The sequence below is a fragment of the Chrysemys picta genome, chromosome 7 (assembly GCF_011386835.1).
Source record: "Chrysemys picta bellii isolate R12L10 chromosome 7, ASM1138683v2, whole genome shotgun sequence".
NCBI lineage: Eukaryota > Metazoa > Chordata > Testudines > Emydidae > Chrysemys > Chrysemys picta.
The window spans coordinates 18729264-18747094 of record NC_088797.1 but is presented as its reverse complement, the minus strand read 5'-3'; the positions used below and the strand labels follow the sequence as shown (position 1 = coordinate 18747094).

Below are 17831 nucleotides of genomic sequence, written 5' to 3'. Positions count from 1 at the left end.
CACCCGCCCAGAGTGGCGGGGCTTGGGCAGGCTCAGGCTTCATTTCCCCCCACTCCTGGGGTTGTGTAGTAATTTTTGTTAGAAAGGGGTCGCAGTGCAATGAAGTTTGAGAACCCCTGCACCAGACCATGTTACCTTCATACCAGAGTTTCTTTCTGGTGTGCTGTCAAACTAATCTGCTGAAAATTGTTTCAATTGAGATTTAATGGGGTGTGTAACTTATACCCTGCTGTGTGGGTGGATATTTGGGGGTATTTTTAAGCCTATCTCAGAATTTTCTTGTAAACGCAATATTTTGCACTCCCTCGGGGACGCCAGTTATCTTGTCAGTTGATGTTTTTACTTTGTCCGTTTATCTTTCTCAGTGTTTTTGAGAGTGCTGCAGAAATAAAATATAGTGTAAATATAGTGTAGTGTAATTAATATAGAATTGAACGCCCTGTAGCTTTAAATCTAACAATCCTGATGCTTTTGTATGTAAACAAAATGCTCCCAGTGGGGCTGGAGGAGAGAGGCATATACTGTGCGTGAGTGCTGAGTGTAACCATTTGCATCAGCAGCACTGGAGGTCTGCACACAGTGATGCTTGTTTTGGCAAAGGCTTTCTGTTTATAAAGCAAGTGTCCAGAGCCCTCTGTCTCTCAGATGTAGGGAGCAGTGTAGTCAGTGTGGGAGACTGTCCAAGCAGTACCTAGCACTGAGGAGGACTTTGCAGATTGGCCATGCGGTGATGTTTATGTGGTGCTGCTGTACCTGTATGTGCTGCGACAAGCACTTCTGCGAGCCGGTGAAGGTGAGAAGATCATGGAACATCAGTGCATCCTATTTGGCTGTTTTCTTTAAATCTCCAGTACAGTAGCACATGACCTCATTTATAGCATTATTCTTGGAAACCGTGTTTTCCTCCAGGCTTGACTGTTATATTTCTGTGGTTTTATTTTTATATATCTTGTTTTATTCGTCTTGGAAGCTGGAAAGTATGGAAAAGGCCTCTGTCTGAGTGAGTGTTTCAATTTATAATCAAGATCAAATATGTGCTTGCATAGTACAATGAAGGATGAAACCTAGGGCTAGTAAAAGCAGCCCAGTATCACGGGGTATTTTGATCAGGCGTATCTTTAAATATGAATGCATGCTTTGCTTTTTCAGCTGTGTAAAAGGCATTTCCAGGAGGACATAAACATATTGCAGAATCATATCTGACACTAGGCAAACAAATTGGCATCTGGGTTCTCAGAGTGCCTGGTGACCTTCACAAATAAATGTGTAATTCTTTGGCCTTTATAAGCAGTGTAGTCAGGAATTGCCCCCTCCACAAAAGTGTGTTACCGCAAGACCTATTCCCCACTTACATTTACTGTATGAGAAACCTGTAGCGGGGGTTGGGAGTCTGATCGTTTATGAAAATTGTATATAAGTTCTTGCCAGTGGTTCTCTGATCTGCTGTGACTCCAGTGTACAGAAGGAGGGAGGAGAAACACAGGAGCCTGACATTTTGGTTTTACCATGCGGGGGAGGAGGGGATATTTTCCTTGGATTTATTGACAGTCCCTAAATACATGATGCACATATTTAAGCAGTGGCTAGTGTTGTGTTTGAGGCATATATATCTAATCGCACTTACTGCCTATACCCATCATTTTCTTTAAGAGCAACCAGTTCTCATGAGAAGCACATTTTCTTTCTCTTACTGTATTTGTCAGTCTCTTTAATAAAAGTCATGTAGAGGTGGCTACTGCTAGTACCTGTTAAAACAAAAATTGAGAGCTGAAATTGTGCCAGGAAGCAGCTATGGGAGGGTGGATTGGGGGCAGGGAAGGGTTTTGTGTTTACCATTGACACTAGCATTTTATTTGTATTCAGCTTTCAGGGTTCTGGGGGAGTTTCAGGGGAAATACCTGCTGGACTACAGTTGGATACATCAGTGTCTGTTCTTAGTGAATGCAACACCTGGATCTTATATAAGACTGAAGATTCACACCATATTGCCTTAAATACAGTTTTAGAATCTGTTCCCATTACTGCTTCTGTTGCACAGTTCCTGCTTGTTCATAGATCCTCTTCTAATATTAGCAACAGTACTTGTTCTTAGCAGGGCCTCCTGAGATGGAGTTCCAAATCTGCCTTTGTTTGTTGCAGATAGTTTGCAGTAAATATATTGATTTCAGCTTTCAGTTAATATAGTATTTACTGTAGACTTTTAAACAAGTTTCTCCACTGCCTTTCTCTGCTGGAGACTCCTGTCTCTTGAATGAAACTTCCTCATTAAATATAGCTTGTCCCTTTCAGGTCTCCAAAGGCATATGTATGGGTAGGTCTACACTTACCTCCGGGTCCGGCAGTAAGCAATCTATCTTCTGGGATCGATTTATCGCGTCTAGACAAGACGCGATAAATCGATCCCGGAAGTGCTTGCCGTGTACTCCAGCTCGGCGAGAGGAGTACGCGGCATCGACGGGGGAGCCTGCCTGCCGCGTCTGGACCCGCGGTAAGTTCGAACAAAGGTACTTCGAATTCAGCTACGTTATTAACGTAGCTGAATTTGCGTACCTTAGTTCGAAGTGGGGGGTTAGTGTGGACCAGGCCTAAGTGTGTGGCAGCCCAGCAGGAGGAGCTGTTGACAGGCAGGCTTTTTCTTTGTGCTGTAGTGGCATATATTAGCTCTCCATTGTCTTTGACTAGCTGAGCTAGTCTTCTCTTTGCCACTTCCTTATCTCATGACACTAGCATGATGTTAGTGTGGCTCCCATACAGCATTTAGAGCTTGAACAACACTGCAGATTTTGGTAGTAAAGGAACCTCTGCAGTATCCAAACTATTGCCTAGCTTCCTGGCAAAAAAAGAAATTTTGTTGATGTGTACTCTGTGTGTATTATAAAGGCTTAAAGGAAGGGTTAATGTATTGAGAAACTATAGATACAACTTCCAAATAATGCCGTGACAGGACACATGAATCTTGTTGCAGTTTCAAGACATATTTATCTTTTAGTACAAGTTGTTGATTACATTAACCCAGAAATAAGGTTAGGGAATGGCTTTTGGTTACTGTGGAGCTCCGTTAAATGACAGTTATATCTGCAAAAGAAAGAAACAATTTCTAAAATTAAGTTCTCCATGTATCAAACAAAAAAAAGTATGGAAATATAGTTGAACCCTTCAAAATGACTACTTTGTCAGAGATGAATTGCAATAGAAAAGATCTATTAAATGGTTACATAACAAGACAAATTAGATTTCAACAAAGACTCCTCTTTAAAGGGGGACAAACCCTTGTTTTAAGTGTGGTTGTACTGTGTAAAATGATCCTGTAAAAATGACCTTGTGAAGTTGGATATTTATTCAATTCCATATCGAATTTGCTCACTCATTTTACAAGTCAAATTTAACTTGCAGCCTGCAATCTGAAAACCAAGCTCTGTTCTTTACTATGCCTTATACATTCACCACTAATATTCTGCATTAGTTTATTAGATAGCAGGTTGATGTGTGAGACAAAATAGACTGTACTGGCTCTGCAAAGCTAGCAGCAGTAAGCTTTGTTTTGTCAGTAAATTAAGCAAATACGTCTCAGATACACAGGGGAAACGGAAATGAGTGAAAAGAATGCCATTTTATGTAGTCATTCCTATGATTATACCCTGTATTTCAAATAAATAGACTTGTTTTCAAGATAACCATCCCTATAATTAAAATTCATCCACCTCCTCTCCTGTTTTTATTAGTGTAACCGCCTGCTCCCTGGACTTCCTGACATCCACATGGTTTCCCTTCGGTTGATTTAAAAAAAAAAAAAAAAGCAGCTGCTAAGATAATCTTCCTTGTCCATTGCTCTGGCAGTGTCTATTACGATCTCTTCCTCTTTCCTCTCAAAGATTAAGCTCCTTCAAGGCCCTGCACATAATTCTATCCTCATTTATCTACCTCTAGATTCTTGTAATCTGTTGCCTATGATGCCAGTCTTAATGTCCCACTTGTCCGCCTATCACCAGTGATTTTCTTCCACACTCCTCTTTACATATGGGAAGTCATTTCTGAATTGATCCACCAAATCATTACTCTGTGCATTCAAGACCTTCCTGAAGACCCACTTCTACTGTGACACCTACAAGAAGTCAAACTGTCTGATCATGCCTCAATGGCGGGGTATTTGGAGGTAGTTTTAATCATTTTTAAAAATGTAAAGTGTGTGAATAATCACCTGTTGAACACTTGTATGTTGTGCCCTTTCCTCTCTCCTTAGAGTGGGGACCATGTCTCATCCTATGTCTATATAGCACCTACATAATAAATATCCACCTTTGTCTCATCCCTTTCCACACACCCCACCTGCTTCTGCTTCTTGGGCATTGGTTGAACCATATATATTCCTCAGGGAGAAGGTGTTTCTTGTCACTCAACTGTTCCCTTTTAGCAACTAGTAGTGACTGATTCTTAAAAGAGTCCATTCCAGTCTTAGACCAGAAGAATGGTGACCAAGATACAGGGCTTCAGCCAAGTGGGAAGTGAGAAAAATATAGAATCTTCCAAGGGGTACCAGATTTGTAGACCTCAACAAGCCAGGAAATAACCAGGTTTACTGTGGGGTGTGCTGGTTGGTTTGTGGGGTGTGTTTGTGTGTTAGTGCACTAAGTAAAGCTGCAGAAATTTGAAATGTGTTGGTTGTGTGGTAATTGACACCACAGGTAATTCTTTCTGATCAGACAGGTAACGTCATGGCAGTAGCAACATTAAACATTTTTTTTCTTTCATTTCACTTACTAATGCTCAAATATTGGTCCCTTTCTGGAACTCTCGTACATTGCAAATCTATGGAAAATAAAGCTGGTTACTCTGTCACTTAAACCAGCAAGTTAGGGCACGTCTACATTACAAAATAGAACCAGTTATTGACTGGGTCAGGACAGCTATATTGTAACTGGCTCCCGCAACAGTTAAAACTGTAGGTTGCCTAAGTCCTATTTTCAAAGTGATTTAGACACTTAGGAGCCTACATCTCATAGTTCATTTAAGTGCTATTAAAATTTTTGCCTATAATGTAGATGGGCAAGTAGTCCTTATGCCCCTGGTTAGTTACGTACCTTCTGTCATTCCCCCTTCTGTAAATTGGTGGTGATAAATGTTTACCAGGCAGAGATACTGAGGCGTGATTAATATCTATATAGTGTTTTGAAGATGTAAAGCACCATATACAATAGAACTGCTTTAGTGGTCATTTAGTTTCTATGAATAAATTACAAAGCCATTTCCTCTTGGTGCTAAGTTGTTGGTCCCGCATACTATGTAGCTGGGGCAAGCAAAAGAATCAAATTGGAAGCAATTTTTCTGATTTTTCTTTTTCTAAGATAGGAAAGAACTTCATACCTCCGTGAGGGACAGTTGGCTGCAGGCAAAGAATGCTACTGCTTATGGGAGGTCCTGTTAATGCCAATTAGACCTGACTGACTAGCCTGAGTATTAAAAATACTAGCAAGGCTCTCATGTCTATGCTTCTGTTCACATGTCTGATTTAGCAAGCTCTGTCTTCTAGATCTGAATATATTGAGAATTTGAATGTAAAGATCATAATGGGAGTTGCTCAAAACAATTCTTAGATGCTGACTTACCGAAGGCTCCTCTGTATAAGTGGAATGGAATATGTTCTAGCGTGGAGCTGTAAAGAATGTGTGGGGTGCTGAAGACTCAGCCTTTAGGAACTCCTGTTTCACCGTACATCTGTCAGCAGTTTGCCTTAAGATATGATTGTGTATGTTCCTTTGCATTGTGTGGAAAACCTTGTTAAAAGAATGTCTCCGTGAATCATTGACTTTATCATTTTCTGGACCTTCAACCTGTTCTTGCAGTGATCCAGACTTGCATGTTAACAGAAATTTCCTCATTCATACCCACTATTTACATCTATACTGTAGGGCCCCTCCTTGATGTGTATGGAGAATCTAAGAATGATTAAGTCTGGGTGTTTCATAAACAATGAACCGGAAGGCTGGTGACTGAGAATGTGTGAAGTTCTGCACTGGACAAACAAAGACTTGTGATGGGGGGTCCTTGGACTTTTAGAGATATTTTGTGCAGATTTAATAAGCAGCCTCCAAGAAGCAGATGTAGCATTAAAAAAGTGAAATAAAAATGTGAGACTTTGAATAGCTCCTTACACTAACAAAGCTGCTCTTCTGTAGTTCATGTGAATATTGTTTCCATTAAAATCTAGAAGTGTCACACCTACTGTGTTGTGCCTTCAGACCAGGGCTGTGTTCAGTTTTGATGTTTCACTGTTGCACACATGAATGCACCTTAATTGTCCTATTCCATCTGAAGCCAGCCACCTTCATGACATTTTCCGATTATCCTTTTTTGATATCACAGAGCACCAACACAATGCCTAGCCTGTAGGTTGTTGCAACCCTATCTGTCATGGATACCAACTGGGGTATCTTCCATGCTCTAGCAAAAGGCTAACTGTTGAATAAACGCTGAAGTAGCCAAAGAATTTCTCAAACCACTTTGGGTGAGCCATAATGTCCCCTCAGACTATTTGCATTTCTGACTTAGAATCTGAGTAGATGGAGCACCAAAGCACAATCTGACATTTTTTTATTGAGATTAATAATAATAATAATAATAATTAATACAAAGAAGGCTTCTCACAAAGTGAAATCTTGCAGGAAAAATGCTGCTGCTTCAAGTGATGGTCCCTATTGTAGTCCACTGAGAGGGCTACGCCTGCACACTATGCATCCGGAGTCGGAGAATTTGAAAGTAATGTCTGTTGGTCCATGCATGCACCTGGCTCACAAATTCTCCAACTTCGGACACAGTGGAATACAGATAGGGATCACACATTTGAAGAACCTCCAATTACAGGTAAGTAACCTCCTCATTACTTCTCTGTGGAATGCAATTGGGACTGAAGAGAAGGGTTTTATTACACAAGTGACCCTGACTTCAGCTAGGATGGACAATGTACTAGCCTCGGTGCATATGTCAAAGACTTCCTGGTGGCTTATAAAGTTTGTTTTACTTTTACTTTTGAATGTGGTTATTTGTGCCAGCCTTGCAGAGCTGAGATTAACTGTTTCCATAGATCAGAGGTTTTCAGATTTTTTCATATTAAGAACACACATAATGTGAACCACACGCTTTTCCTTTCACAATCTTATGGAGTACCTTTACTACCATTCACAGTTGCATAACATCCCTGTGGCATATACAGCAATTGCCTGCATGGAAAAGTAATATTAGGAAAGCATTTAATATATTTGAGCGGTCTTTTAATTCAATTTAGCAGCGGCAAATGAGGAAGCAGTATGTGATCAGCCAGCTCTCTTCAAACCACCTGTGGTCTGTAGACCACAATTTTAAAACTTCTAGCAGGGAGGTTGACAGTTTTTCTTTCTTTCTTTCTCACATGTTGTTAATCTTAGAAATGTGATGTCTTTAGGGCTGGTACCATCTTAATCCAACTATTGCTCAACTAAGGGAAGAACCTGTCTTCCTTCTGTTGATCACAAATTATATTTAATTGTGTGTTTTGAAGCTGATTTGTAGTAATCCCTGGTATTTGCATATCTCCTCCCATTGAGAAGGATTACTATGTGCTTTTTCATGCAGTATGTAGTTGGATGGTCAAATAGAGATGCACCGTCATATATGGGATAGATGCTGTTATTTCTGTCCTATGTTAGGAATGCTACAAAAACTAATTGGAATTTAGCACAGGGCATTGGGGTTAACTCTTGTTAATCTGCAACAAGTGTTATGGTATTTTCAGCAACCACGGGCTGTCAGGATTTCAGTCTTACACCTATGGTGAGACTGCACCTCCAGAAGCACAGCACAGCACACCCTAGAGCCATACTAGAGTATTGGTTCATTACTCATTCAAAGGGAACAGTGACATCTTCAAAGAGATCAACACCACTTCATGTAGCACTTGAGGTTTGTTGAATGGATATCTAATGTTGCCTGTTTTTCATTAACTGTATTATGTAATTAGTAAGATGTGAAAAGTTCTCTTTTTAAGGAACATTGCTCGCCAAAATAAGAAATACTGATATTAAAATGGAACAAAGCAACTAAAGCTAAATCAGAGAACCATGCCTGGTATATGTTTTATTTTAAATAAACGTGAGACCCTTTATAAAGTGTCATTTCTCAAGCTCAGAGGGATTTTTCAAGCTCAGAAATGCCAGGAGAGTTGAGATACAGCTGTACCTGTTCTTCCTCTTTAACCTACCTCAGTATAAATAGCCCTGTTCTCAGTGTTCTTAAAGGTTAAAATAATATATGGAACATCCAGGAGGTCAGTGTGGCCTCATGGTTAGAGTACTTGTCTGGGATTCAAGAGACTGTTCTACTCCTAGCTCTGCCAGTGGGCTGCTGGATGTCCTTGTGCAAGTCACTTTGCCCCTCTGTGCCTCAGTTTCCCCTTATGTAAAATGGGATAATACTGACCTCATTTATAAAATGTCTGGAGAGCTCCAGATAAGAGCTAGGCATTAACATACTTGGGTCTGAATCCATTTGGAACCTTACAGTTTACCCATGTTCCAACCAGCAGTTAGTACACAGAAAAGCAGTAGGTAAACAGAATTTCCTTTTGCCTTGTTTCTACCTCCTGTAGCAGCTGCTTGGGACTGTGAGGAGGTTAGTCCCATATAGTGACTCATGCATAATACTGCAGACACATGCCTCACAGTAACCAGATCAGAATGCAAGAGGAAGTGTCTTAGTCAGGTGGTGGCAATGGTAATGACACTGGCCACAATTGACTCCTGATCCTCTACAGCCCTAATAAAAAAACATCAACACACATACACATTGATAGTGTGTCCTGCACTCGCCCTCTGAAAACTCTCTGCCAAAAAATCAGAAAGCTGCTGCTGTTTATTTACAATGCCTGTCTAATGCAATCATTTCAGCTTTGCTAGAATTCAGTCATAGCCACTTTCTTCTTGTCCAGGGTACTTTAAATCTTTAAGATGATGAAAGCACTCAATCTATTGGACATCAGTGGTCTTTTGACTAATGTCAGATAACTGATTATTTTAGTACCATATCTTGGCATTTTTCTGTCTATCTCCCCACACCCCCATCTGTCTGTCTATGCCAGATTCCCAGGAATGGGATTGCAGCATATCTTTTCCCCTTGTTGCTGTAAAAAGCTAATTAAAACCAGCTTAAAAACTGAGTTTATATACACAAACCTTACTGTTCCCTGGGGACACCTGCATTTCTAATTGCATATAGAAAATGGGCTATGTGATTTATACAGGTGGAAAGATAAATCTGTCTATTGTAATGAATAAAATATTTTCAAAGAAACAAGTTTTATCAGATTTTATGGTAATACTTTGTTCTCTCTAAAAGCAGGTAATCTCTTAAGAATAGAATAACTGTTGGTTTTGTATGTTGTCTCCTACTTTCACAGGCTTTGTCTTCATGACTTAAAAAAAAGTTTGTTTTGTTGGTTTTTGGGCTTCATTGTCGTTGTTTTTAAACCTCAGGGCAACAAGTATTAGCTATCCCACCTTGTTTAAAAAATACACTATCTTTTTGGCAGTGAAGACTTCGCCTAAAAGTGCATTTAAAAGAATGTGTCAACTCATAGCACAGTGCCACTACACAACAGTTGAAATTGCAGGGGAAATTCAGAGAGGCAGAATGTAATTACTCACACTGAACATTTGGTTGTCAGTTTTAACTACTGCAGAACTTTACCATGGGAGCTCTAAAGATAAGTGGTCAGGACCACACTTTTACATTTCACCTGAAAGACTGCTACTCCAGGTGTCGCTACCATGACTCTGAGGCCCTGGTTAAGTAGTGCTAGCTACTGATCTGACCCTAACCACCTTTGTTTTGGGGAATAGATGAGATTACAACGTGAGGAGTTGTGACTGCAGACATGATTCTTTCAAGAGCCGTAGGCTGGCGATTCAGTCAAACATGAAAAAGGCTTGTCTTCACGTACAGTGCTACAGCAGCACCACTTTAGTAAAGATGCTCCTGTAGCTTCTGCCATCAGCCTAGTTAATCCACCTCCCAGAAAGGTGATAGCTATGTCAACAGGAGACCTAGTGCTGTCTACACGGGCTGGGGGGAGGAGGGGTTAGGTCAGTATAACTACATCACTATGGGTTGAGGATTTTTCACAGTCCTGAGCAATGTAGTTATACTGATATGGGTCCGTAGTGTAGACCTGATCAGAGGAGTTTTCGCCTCTTTAATTTTTGTTCCCCTAAAGGTGATGATTACAGCTCTCACTTTACTAATGGATTGACTGCCTCTTAACCATCAGTGGATCCCAAGAGTCTCTACCCTCCTGTATGCTTTGAGGAAAGAAGTCAGTCTGTCTATTCCTTGTGAATTTGTTAGCTCTTGGCTACTAGGAATTTCAATACCAATCCTCTGATTCTCTCTCCACCTACTGTGTATCCATTGTCTTAAATGTACTTTAATGAATTTGTTCATTAGAGAGGGGAAGTTTCAGCAGGAAATCAGACTCATGACTTCTGTTCTGATTCTGTGGTGTGGGTTGTTGGTTTTTTTCAGGGGGTGGGGAGACGCTGGGTGTTTTTGGGGGGGAGGGGGAGAAGGCGGTACAGTGCAAACACTTGAATGTTTAGTTGTTGTGAATGTTTATCATGTAAGGAGAGATCTTGATCATCAGGAGACATGACTAGTCCAGTCTGCTCAGAAACTAGCTATGCACCTTCCCAGAGCTGCTCCCAGCAGAGTCATCCTTCCCTTTGCAACAGCCAGATCCTCTCTCACCTTGCCCTAGTTTTTTTTATTCTAAGAAACACGACACTTCTCGGTCACGTTTTCAAAGCTTCAAGCAGAGAAGAGGGAATAGAAGCTGCAATAAACGGCTCCTAAAACCATGTGTGCCCGGAGCACTGCTGTTACTGGCTTAAAGCCAGCTGCCCTACTTGGAAACAAAGTAAGTCTGGATTTTCAATGAGTCAGCAGGTACCTGTGTGTGTGTGTGTAATGTTCCCACCAAGGTTTTTTAAGAAGACCCACCACACTGTAAATAAGACTCTGTATATATATAATCTATAGAAAGACTGGGGGGAGGAGGGGAAAAAACTGATTCTTCATAGGCTCTGCACTGTGGAGTAGATATGTAGAAAAACTCTTGCAGGGGAGTAATCCTGGCAATTTGAACAGTGAGGGAATTAACAATGAATTAAACTCTTTAGCTAAGGCATCCAGAAGACAATCTCCACCTGCTAGGAGGTAGGGAAAGAACTGAGGTCCTCACGTGGCCCGGTCCCCTTTTAATAATGGGGACAAAACAGCTGTCAGTACATTTCTTGTCTTCATATGCTGGTAGGAGGTCATACTAGCCTGTCTGGACTGACTTATTAGGACATTGGGGAAACACATTGGAGATATGAGCAATTGAATGTTAACTTACTTTCAGGTGTTCACATTGAACATATTCTATTCCATCCACCAGCATCCCCATAGCATCCACCCAGGGTAGATTTTTTTTTAGTAATCCTAAATCATTAGTTTTGGACACCAGAACTCCCCAGTGTTCTGAAGGATACAGGTTTTGCCAAGTGTTGTGAGTTTCTTGACCAGACTAGCTATACTACAATAAAAAATCAATTTCAGTCCAGAATAGTGTCCACACAGGCAGCTATTCTGGAATATTTTATTCTGCTGTAGCTGTTGCAGTCAGTTTCCCCATGTAAACAAGGCCTTAAAACCCTAAGGAATCTTGATCAGGCTGGTGAAAAGAAAACGACCCAACATTTCACTATGAAGTTCCACCACTGACGTTCTCTCCCTGAAAGAAAACCAACTTGGAGTGTTAGAGGAAGAAGTTGGGGCATTAGAATGATTTAGAGCATCCCCTAGTGGAACCCGCTTACAGTGCACCAAAATCTAGTGAAATTATTTTTATAGTAAAATAGTGTTTAACATCCCATATTGTTTCATTGCATTGAAATGTGCAAATTGTTGTTATGGTTATAGTAAAAACACAGCTTGGGGAGAAGCTGATTTGTGAAAAATACAGGCGAGCCGCATCATATGCGCATTTAACTTGCGCGAATTCAACTATATGCGCTCGGCAAAAAAAAGAAAAACAACAAGATACCTGTAAATAGTGCGGGCAATTCCACCCAATGAGCGTATGCCCTGGAGTGAGCATGAGATGTGAGACATGAATCTGCTGTTCACTCAGTCAGTGTCGGTTCCCGCATGCCTCTCATAGTGTGAGCATCTCACCGTGCCGAGTGTGATTCTAGTGTTTAAAGATGCATATTTTTCGTTCAACATGGCCCCTAAACTCAAGCCAACTACTTCATCTGATATTCAACCGAAGAAACAGCGATCTGTTCCAACGCTGGAGGAAAAACTGGCTGTATTGAACTTACTGAGAGACGGTACGTCGGTCTCCAACGTGGCGCGTAAATATGGCCGCAACGAATCTAGCATCCGTGCCATCAAGATTAGAGAGAGAGAAATTAATCAAGCCGTGGCATCAAGTGCTCCAATAACTGCTAAGGTGACAAGCCAGGTGCGTGATAAAACTTTAGTGAAGACTGAAAAGGCATTAAACTTATGGCTGGAAGACATGAATCGTAAACATGTGCCGATCGATGGCAACACGTTGCACGAAAAGGCTCTTAGCCTCTACGCGCTGTTCAAACCTCCCGCCGAAGAGGGACAGCCTTCTGATGAGAAGGAATTCAAAGCCAGCCAAGGTTGGCTTAACAGCTGTAGGAACCGCTTCAGTCTTAAAAACGTGCAGACTACTGGTGAAGCTGCATCTGCCAATGAAGAGGCAGCAAAAGCCTACCCCGAACAATTAAAGAAAATCATAGAAGAAAAAGACTATCTTCCGGAACAAGTTTTTAATGCTGACGAGACTGGGCTCTTCTGGAAAAAAATGTCCAACCGCACTTACATTTTGAAATCAAAAAGAAAAGCCCCTGACTTCAAAGCAGCTAAAGACTGTATTGTTTTGTGGCAATGCGGCTGGGCATTTAATAAAGCCAGGCTTGCTCTAGAGGGCTGCAAATCCCCGTACCCTAAAAGGCAAGAACAAAAATCTCCTGCCTATGTTCTGGCAATCAAATAAAAAGGCTTGGGTGATGGCAGCATTATTTCTGGATTGGTTCCATAAGTGTTTCATTCCGGAGGTCAAGCAGTACCTTGAAGAGAAAGGACTTGACTTTTAAAGTGTTGCTGATTGTAGACAATGCTCCTGGCCACCCTGTGGCACTCCGGTTTGCACATAACTACGTTAAAGTCATCTTTCTCCCCACCCAATACCACCTCCATCCTCCAATCTCTCGACCAAGGCATGATTCACTGTTTCAAGGCCACGTACACAAGGCTTACATTCTCACAGATACGTAGCACTATGGATGCTGATCCCAATCTTAATGTGATAGTGTTGGAAGTCCTTCAACATTGCCGATTGCATCACTTATATTAAACAGGCAATGAATGCAATCAAGCCTGAAACAGTCAATGCATGTTGGCGAAACCTATGGAAAGAATGTGAAAGATCTTAAGGGTTTCCCGACCATTGACAAAGAAGTAAAACACATTTTTCAGGTGGCCAGGCAAGTGGGTGGTGATGGCTTCGTCGACATCCTTGAGGAAGAAATTGAAGAATTAATTGAGAGCCATAGAGAAACATCGACTAACGAAAAGTTAGAGGAACTGATAAAATCATCTACAGAAGACGAAGATGACGACGACGAACAGGAAGAGCCAGCAAGTTGGAATCTTCATAAATTTGCCGAAGTGTTCCAAGCAGCAAAACACTCGAATAATTTAATTTCTGAATACGATCCCTCTATGGAACGAAGCCTCAAAATCACACGACGTATTACGGACGATTTGAGACCGTATCAAGAAAAGTTTGAGCAGCTCAAGAGACCACAGCGACAGTTGCCGGTCACCATGTTTTTCAAGGAAAAACAGCCAGCAGCAGACGAGCCTACGCAATCAACTTCTCGAGCTGAACCAGAGCCAACCACTTCATCTACAACTCGCTCTCCGTCACCTCCGTTTCCTGGATCGACATAAAGCCCTGACGACCCCCTGTAATTACACCCTGTAATTAAAAATACAGTACTATAAAATTATATTTTGCATATGTACTCTTTATTATATACTGTACATTACTGTATACATTATACATTTATACATATTACTATACAGGGTTGTATACACAACTATGTACAGTATACTATACTTTATGGGCGATTTAAGGGATTTTCAAGGGTAATTTTGACTATGCGATTTTTGCCTTACGCGCTGACTTTAGAACCTAACCCCTGTGTAAGATGCGACTCCACTGTAACATAATTGTGTTGCTCTGTACAGGTTTGTGTCTCATGTCCTGGATAGATTCCACAACCGCTCACTTTTTGCACCTTATGCTCTTAAGAGAGACCGTCTTAATTTATGGAAGAAATTGATCTCTTTCAGAACCATTATTTTCTGAGAATTTTGCATTAGTTTTCAGTTTTTCATTTTCACATGCACTTGGTATTTTCCCTACTCCAGCAATAAGGGTAAATCTTTGTGAACAGTTTAATAAAGACTCCTCTCACTGGAGCTGCAAAACTGCTGTATAAGGCATTTGAGAGGAGTGATAAGATCATATCAACACGCTGAGTAAACTGGGCTGTGTTGACATTCTTACAGAAGTACCAAGTGAGAGAAATTGTAAACTGAACTACAACTGCACATAAAGTATTTGTTGACTCGGTCGGGGATCCCGCACAAGGTCCATGTTCGATATACAGCTTGATTAGGTAATTAGATATCAGAGCTACAATCCTAAGGAAAGATTGATGAAAATCACAAATTCCCAGGAGAGAAACTTAATTATGTACTCTTCCAAAATACATGTAAGCCTGTATCGCAGAGATTTAATATTCTCTGTGTAGTATTGCTAACCTATGTGCCATTAGCAGAACAGATTAATACTAACTCTTGGTGCTGCCTAGAAACCTTTAATAAAAAAAAAAGTATCCCCTCTTGATTCCCAAGCAATTGCTATGACTAAGGTTGCTTCAGTCAGTAGCTGATATTTCCATAGTCACGCCAGACTGAAGAATAATATTCCTAGGTTTCCAGCAACCAGAGTCCTTTAGAACATAAAATGAAACGTCAAACACTTTAACTTCCAAATGTTAGACAAGATTTTGTGTAATAATACAGTGAACTTCAGTGCTAGGTTACTAGCTAGTGACCCTGCCCAGCACTAATTTGTGTTATGACAATGCAGTAGAGTGCTGCCTATCTAATGGAGGGTATTTATTACAACTTACTGTATGTATACTGCATTGTGTCAAAGGTATATTAAACTTCATGGAGGGAGGAAATCTATCTATTCGAATAGATTTTTTTTTTGTGCTTGACAAAGTGCATGTTCTTAAAATGAATGCAGGAACGTTTCCTGTGGTGTTTACAGATTGAGATATAAATTGGATTAAAATAATTATCTAAATAGACTAGTGAGGAGTGCTGCCAAGTGTTTAAGACAGTCAGCAGGCTAGTCAGGGAGAAAAGAATGAGCACCATTATAGTGTTTGTGATCCATGCTTTGCAAATCTAACAACCTATTTACGTAGAGCTTTAAAGGTCACATGAAGCCCAAAATGCAGGTTTGTTTTTAAACGCTTTAGTCCAGTAGAAATGTTTCACTGATTCTGTTTATTCCAGTGGAAGCAGTTTATAAAACACTGTACCAAACACAGCCGCATTGTACTAGCGCATAAGAACCTGGTGGTGAAAAAGTCTAGAAACAAACATGAAATGGGCTTTTCGTTGTTTGCTTTTCCTGCAGCTTGTACAACAAAGTTTCAAGAATGAGAAAGGGATTAGATTGTTTTAAATGGATAAGTTACCACTGTTTGCCTCCTTTTGTACAAATGCTGGACATGAAGGGAGTGGCAAAAGGATGGTTTTGTTTCCCAGCCCTGAGCCCAAATTCCTGAGTCACATAACCTCAGCCTCAGTGTCCCCATCTCAAAAAAAAAAAAGGGGGAAGGGGGGACAAATTGCGTAGTCCAAGGGAAGTGCTCTTTATTGAACATTATGTAGTACTTTTAATCTCCAGAATGCGTTACAAGTAGACGTTATTAGTTATTAATAACTGATAGGCCAGTTTGGGAATGCTGTGTTAACAATGGCAACTCAAAGCAATTCACTCTTGCAAACATTTCATCTGTCCTTTGTTTGAGCTTTCGTATTATTCATGGTTATTTGTTTCTTTACATCCCACAATTTCCTTGTGTTCAGATGAGAGACTTCAATAAAAATAGGGGGCTAGTAAGTTGATACATTCTAGGCACAGAGCACTGGACAGATTACAGTGAGCAATGAGAAAGAAAAAGCCCTCTGGCATAAAGAAAGCAGTCAAGTCTAGGGGACAGAGCAGGAGTTACATTTTACCTAGTAACCAGGTTCCTGAAATACACAGCCCCAGGGACTTCTAAGGAAAAACGTTGGACTTCCAAAGAAAGAGAGTTTTAAAAGCTGCATTGTTTGAGTGTCATTCCCCACTGTTTCTTCACTGTGACCGAGGAAATGTATTGAATGCTGTGCAGGAAAAGAACTGCGTCTGGAAAACGGAGGCTTATAATTGCCCTGCTCATTGATAAATATTTTCTAGAGGGTGTAATGGGCTTTATAAAATAAACTTCCCTCCAGGAGTTTGGGCCAAGTGCTGTCATCAGAAGCAGCAAAAAATAGTAGCCCTAATTAAATTAAACATGTTTTCCATTGTTTTCTCTTTGTCTAACTTGTTTTATGCTTGTGTCCTGCATGGCAAACGCAGGAATAAACAGTGCTGTGACCTTTCTTTCAGCAGTGCTGTATTAATACTGCTCTTATCAGAGTTAGGTAATTTGTTCTGTATGGCCATGACTCTGTCATGACCTTTGTCTTGTGTGACGCTTGTTTTACAGCATAAGCTGTGGGGAAGGAGCATGACTGGTAGAAAGAGCAAACTTTTGCATTGTCTATATCTCTAGCACTTTTTGCTCCATACAAAGCAGCAGCTATGAGCTAGGTTGTATGTGAAAATGGGATTGCTCTTCTATAATTACACAACCGAGTCCAGTGGGTAAGATGGAAATTCATGCTTTTGGATATTGCCATCCATGTGCAGGATTGCATTAATGCTTTACTTTGAATGCTATAAAAATGAGCTGTCCCTTTAATATTTTTTTCATGCCTTGGATGATGTCATGTTTTTATTTCTCACCCCCAAGCCTGATGCAGGGATAATGCCTTTCCTCTTGAAGGGGAGGAGTTACTGAGTAATTACATGATTCATGGTTTCAGGTAGTGACTAGTGAGCTACCTTCAGACAGTTGGTTAGTTTTGCTGGACTCAGATCAGAACAAGAGCTTGGCTTTTAGTAGAGCGGTTGTAGGCATGTTAACTCTTCTTTGTGGAAGCCATGCACTGGGAAAATTTATTGCAGCTCAGAAAAGCCAAGGTAGGCTAGATGAGAGACAGCACATTCTTGTACTTGCGGGGTGGAGGGCAGGGAGTGCAAAATCTAAAGAGATTTTCAGCTCTAAGGGTTCAGTATTTTCCACTTTATTAGGAAGCTAAATGTAACAAACACTCTTCTTCATTCTCCTTTTGCACTTTGTTGCCAATGTAGATCAGTATATGTCTGCTTTGTGAATTAACTTATATTGCTTCCTCCTGCGGATAACTTCAGTGTCTGCTTCTATATATTGCCATCTCTGCAAATCCATGGAGTGTGAACATTTATGGCTTAAATCAATATGCCTGTTCAAAGATGTTAAAGGAAACCTGCCTGTAGGGGTCGAAAG

At 40.7% G+C, this 17831-nt stretch overlaps 1 protein-coding gene across 22 annotated transcripts in view; it reads left to right on the top strand.

Moving 5' to 3' along the window:
• TMCC1 (transmembrane and coiled-coil domain family 1) overlaps window positions 1-17831 on the top strand; it is a 191856-nt gene that overhangs the window by 154942 nt on the left and 19083 nt on the right. The window contains exon 1 of one of the 22 annotated variants that reach the window (XM_065550875.1): window positions 473-793. The exons of 19 other annotated variants lie outside the window; for them this stretch is intronic. In XM_065550875.1, the coding sequence (XP_065406947.1) occupies window positions 731-793 (63 nt within the window). In that variant the 5' untranslated portion in view covers window positions 473-730. Of the gene's footprint in view, window positions 1-472; window positions 794-852; window positions 1001-17261; window positions 17486-17831 lie in introns of those variants that run through there. 2 more of the 22 variants (XM_065550878.1, XM_024104998.3) reach the window with 2 other exon arrangements.